This window comes from Falco rusticolus, chromosome 7 (genome assembly GCF_015220075.1).
Source record: "Falco rusticolus isolate bFalRus1 chromosome 7, bFalRus1.pri, whole genome shotgun sequence".
In the NCBI taxonomy this organism is placed as follows: Eukaryota; Metazoa; Chordata; class Aves; order Falconiformes; family Falconidae; genus Falco; species Falco rusticolus.
The window spans coordinates 14926037-14931584 of NC_051193.1; the positions used below are offsets into that span (position 1 = coordinate 14926037).

The 5548-nt window shown below is 46.4% G+C and overlaps 1 protein-coding gene across 1 annotated transcript in view; it reads right to left on the reverse strand.

The window, feature by feature from the left end:
- GALK2 (galactokinase 2) overlaps positions 1–4139 on the reverse strand; it is a 48729-nt gene extending 44590 nt beyond the window's left edge. The window contains exons 1-2 of the mRNA XM_037394895.1: positions 4000–4139; positions 1363–1451 (exon numbers count right to left, since the gene is read on the reverse strand). Of these exons, the coding sequence (XP_037250792.1) occupies positions 1363–1451; positions 4000–4052 (142 nt within the window). The 5' untranslated portion in view covers positions 4053–4139. The remainder of the gene's footprint in view (positions 1–1362; positions 1452–3999) is intronic.
- Between the last annotated feature and the right edge of the window lie 1409 nt (positions 4140–5548).

A 5548-nucleotide genomic window follows, 5' to 3' on the forward strand; every position in this document is an offset into this window, starting at 1 on the left:
TCTACAGGTGTTCAGTGTTGTCTCATACAAGACAATTTCTGAGTACAGTCTCAACTCTTACTATTTAAAGTTTGGGGCACATTTCCTCAATTTCATGTTACTGCACAAAAAATTCTGTTCTTTATTGATTTTATCTATCACATTTGTTTATAAATATTAACTTTTTAACATTGGCATATAAAAATAATTTTTAAAACCCTATGCAGATTATTGTCTAGCAATGAGAATGGCCACATTATTTGTACACTGTTGTGACAGTACAAAAATCAAGTCAAATCAATCACATAAAACTGACGACTGGAAGAGAAAGGCGCCACGTGAGTCCTCATTATGTGATCTCCTCTGCTTGTGTGAGTGATTCATTAGCCACTAGATAAAGCTTGTGGTGAAAATTACACCACCACCCCCCCCAAAAAAAAAAACCCAACCAAAAAAAACCCCCAAACATCTGGACCTTTTTTGCAAGAAGATAATTATTATATCTAAATAATCATTAATGAAGTTGCATACAACACATAAAGTACCATTCAAATAGAAAATGTATGTAGTAAACAGCCTCCCTCTTGGGAATAGTTCTCAGTTAGCATATGCTGTCTATTCAATATACATGATATGTTCACACAACACTGAGATAACAATCATCAATAATTGCACAATAGACTAATTGATTTTCAAAGCTCTGTTTTGCATGATCCTTTTACTTACAATGTCTTCAAATGCATAGGGTTACTTTACGAATATGCAAGAAATTGAGCTCTAGGGAGAGCACAATCCTAACGTGGATAGAGAAATCTCAAAAATAAGGCTGCCACAGAAATACAAGTCCTAAACACAAAATAATTGTGTCTCTCCAGTCTGCCAGTGAATCACAATCAACTATTCTAAATCTGTAGACACATCTCTGTGGAAAAGTAAGGAAGAGGAGATGACGGTAGAATCACTTCATGCTTTATCATATGCATTGCTGTGTGGCTGGTTATATTTGGTAACTGAAATTATAATGGAAGAGCAAAAAATACACTGATTTAATTTGTGGATGCACTGTTCATCAACTACTTTAGATTAGATTTCCAAATCCTTTAAAAAAAATGGTATCCAACCATAAGCTGGCAAGTTACTCCAGTTTTCAAAACCATTGCTACTGTCTATGCCTTTTCCAAAACTGATATTTCAGTGTGCATTTTATTATAACGAGGCACAGTAAAAGCTAGTGAAGTATATTCTCTTCTCCATTTATCACAAGCAACTTCTCTGAAAAAAAAAAAAACAAAATTAAGACCAACATTACTTTGATTTTATATTTGAAACTACCAGGCTTCCATAATGGCAGACAAAATAAGAGAAGATTAATTTTTCTTTTACCTATTAAGTTGACTCGCCCGGGTGCACGAACATAAAACTTGGGAGCCGATCCAAATTTTGATATAAACATCTCCTTCAGCCTCTGCAACCTGAAAAGCAGATTAGAAACATTTAAAAGGACTACATTTACGTAAAAGGCAGGAAGTTTCAATGTTTCTTGAAGTAAATTTGATTCAAGTGTACAGAGTTTTCTGTGTTACATCAGGAGCAACATTAAGCTGCTTTTGCGCTTCACAGAACATTGATTGTGACAGAGAAGACTCTATTTAGAATATTCTGATTAATAAGAAGTGTGTATGTTCACTTGAAAAAGATAGAAGGGGCCTTATTTTATTTAAGTCATCTCTCTAGGTTGGTTCCAAACAGAAGCAGGGAAGGCAGTTGCCTGGTTTAACAAAGTACCATAGCCTCCACCTACCTTTCCTATGCTACAACTCTGTAAAACTGTTTGCTATTGAGGAAGAATCCAGCAGTGTGGACCAACTGTTTGTGGTACTGGGATTTCACACACGCACACACAGAGGTACTCCCTTCAAAGTCAGATCTGACCACACCAGGCCTGAGCAAATTAATTTTCTTCTAAGTTTTGACTTCTATCAATTTCCATTTTAGACACTACCCCATGCCTGTACAAATGCTAAAGAACTAAAATTCCAAACCTCGGGTTATCCCTATGACTGACTTTGACAGTATTTACTCTACAGGTTTACAGCAACAGTTCCCAGAAAGTTCTTCTGGTTTTCCGTTTGGAGGCATCAGATGTGCCACTGAAAATACCAACACAAAGGAAAATGTGGCATATTGCTTTGTTTCCTAAGACTGTAAAGGTGTCTGGCTTCCGCCCTGTGTTGCAAAGTGGGGATGCTTTATCGTGTCATGTAGGAACAAGAAGAGATTAAGCCATTGTCTTAGTGAAGAATGAGAAATTTGATAGTGATACACTTCAAAACTACCTTAAAGCAATTTAGGTCACACACTAACCCATTAACATTCATTAACATAAGCAACAGACTAGAATGATGAAAAAGCAGTAAGAATACAAGAAAAATAATCTCCAAAATGGGACTTACAATATTTCATTGGCATACCCTGTTGGGTATGCTTTAAAGCAGGTAGCTGATTAAATTTAGGTTTTGGGGGTTTAGGCTACTAACAAAACTCCTAACTAACAACAACAAAAAAAACCCTAGCCTACTAACAAAAAAACAGGAACCCTGCTAAGGTTCCTACATTTAGTCTAAAACTAGAACTGAAAGCCTAGTTAATGCAAAGCGTAAGTAAGAAGATGGCAATGAAAAACAGATGTAACAAAATTTCACAGTCAGTTATTTAGTTTGTACTTCTTTGTAAAAGCTGTGTTACTGTCCAACGATATATATTCAAATGCTTTGTAAGATTTCTTTAGATGGAAAGCTGCAAAATACTATTTGTTGTGATTTAACAGATCTTTCAGTACTTTTCCCATCTCAGTGCCCAGTAACAAAGCTGTGTTAGGTCCCTCTATAATTTCCCTTTATAATCTGCCCTGGTATTGACTGGTTTATCACTCTTACAATTAGCAGAAGCAATTTTCTGCCATTTCATTGTACGATCCCTTTTCTAGATCACATTAATAATATTATAGTCCACAGGGGAATCTGTTGGCAGAATTCTAGGTGTTAACTTTATTCCTTTTTGTGTCAGCCTTCAGAATGCTTCTTGGTTTCACAGATATTTTTATAGTGGGCATTGGTACCAAGAGACTAAGAACAGAGCAGTCATGGGGGCGTGTTTATCTAAGTGCTGATGGATCTCTTTTTTTTTTAATGTGGGTTTTACAAGCAGGCCTGATGAAAGACTATTTACAGGCTTTGGCCTTGATGTTGCAACACGCACACCGCATTTTAAGCACCTACATCAGAGATGGCTGTCAGAAGTGCTAAACTGAGGCATCCCTCACAACTTCACACATCCAGCTCTGGCAACGCCGGCCTCGTGCTTCCCACCTGACTCGCAGGGAAACACGCTGCTAGCACACCCAAGTAACAAAAGTTTAAAAAAACGAGCCTTCTCCGTTGCCAACTGAAGTAAAAAGCTTAGGCTGAACTGTGTGTGTATCGACTTCCACACAAGGCCTGCAGCTCAGTTCTGTTGGAAGAGGCTGGCCCGGTGAGTGCTGTCGCCATGGGCCGGGCTCAGCCCTGCCAGGGAATCATTGCTGAAAGACGAGGAGGTAACCAGTATCCCCAAAATTCTGACAGAAGAAAAAGTGACGGGAGGCATGATGAGCGAGTTCTTCCCGCTCCCGCCACCGCGCCGCGGTGCGAGGCGGCAGGGCCTCCCCGTGAGGAGGGGGCCGCGGGCCTCCCCGCGCAGCCGGCGGGAAAATCGAAGCACGGCCAGGCCGGCGTGCGGGCGCCAGAGGGGCTCCCGGGGCGGCGCGGCGTGCAAGGGGCAGGCTGGCTGCGACCAGGCGAACCAAAACACCGCAAGTCAGAACCCTCTCGCACCTCAGACCAGAAGCATGGAGACAGGCTGTCCCACCTGTCCTCCCACCCGCCCGGGTCCGCCTGCACCGCCCGCCCGCGCAGGGATACACCGCGCCCCGCCCGCGGACGTGCTCGCCGGGACCGGGCCCGAGGGGAGCGACCCACCCACCTGGGCTGCTCAACCAGCTGAACCGGGAGGGTGCCGGGGGCGTCTGCCGCCATGGCGCTCCCCCCGCCAGCAGCCCCTGGCTGAGGCGGGCAGCGGCGCGGTGCGGCGGCTCCGGCGGGCCGCGGTCACGGGACAGGCAGGCACCGTCCTTCCGGGCGGCGGGGCTGGCAGCCCGGCCTCTTCCCCGCCCCGGACCCGACCCGGCGGGAGGGCACTGCCGAGGCGGCGGTGCCGAACCCGCAGGCTGCTCTCGCAGCCACACCGCACACCGCAGCGCGCCCGGCGGTGGGGCCGCGCTGCCCTCGGCTCGTCGCCCACCGCAGTCCAGACGTGAGAGGAAAGCGGCTGCGACGTGTGAAGGAAATAGTTTTTTTTTTTCCTCCATTCCTGTCAGAATGTAGCTGGCAACAGAGAAACTTCAAAAACTACCCCCAGCCTGGTGCAGGCTCCCCCGCGGGCCCTGGGGCTTGGAGCAGCCCTGAGCGGGGCCAGTACCGGCTCTGGCTAAATGCACGTGGGATGAAAACAGTAAGCTGGCAATACAAGCCCCTACAGCATTATTTTTTTTACCCCTTGTATTTTTTCTGGTGTGTAGTTCTGCCAGCTTGGCTCAAACAAGCAGTCTCGCAGGTCCTGTTTACCCCTCAAGATGAATGGCTGCACTCACTTAAGAGGAGCTGAGCTTTTGGAATGTGTTTACAAGCTCACCCGCTCATGGTTACTGTCTGTGTTGGTATCTTACAGCCCCTAATATCCCACTCGTGAATCTTTAAGCGCCTGCACTTCGAGAAGCATAGTAAATGGAAATTTCATTGCGGCTTTACATGTCTTTCTGAGGTAAAACTTTTTTCTCCCCATCAGTATGAATGGCAAAATAGAAGCACGGTTTTTAACACTTAGCAATGGCAATGGGTGGGGCGACAACCCTTCAGAAACTGTAACAACATAAAATGACCAACAACAGACAAATCTGGAGACCAAATAAATCCTGCCAAGGTGCCTGGGAGTTTGTGAGAAGTACAGGCCTTGTGGAGAGGCAAAACTTGCCTGTCCAGGGATTTTGCCTCACTCAGGCAAAGACGGCAGCAGAAATTAGTGTGTAAGTATCTTCAGAAAGCCAACGTTTTGCAAAGCCCGTGGTTTTTAGTTTAGGCCTTTTAAAACTGCTGCTACAGCGTTATGTCTTTGAGGTAAAACAGAGTGCACGTAAACCGTTCAGCAGCACCGAGTGAGGCAAATAATCTGCACTGAGGGCTGGGCGACGCTGCCAGGATCGGCGAGCGGCCGAGGTTTTTGAATTTGCCATGTAGAGGCGCGGCCGCAAGGCTCGCAGCTCCAGCCCGCGGGAGCCGGGCTCGCAGCGCTCACAGCCGGCTACACGGCGACCAGCCCCGGCGCCACCGCGGTGTGGCCCGGGGAGGCCCCTCCGGCGCCAGGGGCCGAGGCAGCGCGGCGGCGGTTGCTAGGGCCGGTTGCTAGCGGGGAGAGGAAACGGGCGGTGGTGCAGCACCGATTGGGCTCCGTGTGGCCCGGGCCGGGGGCGGGCGGC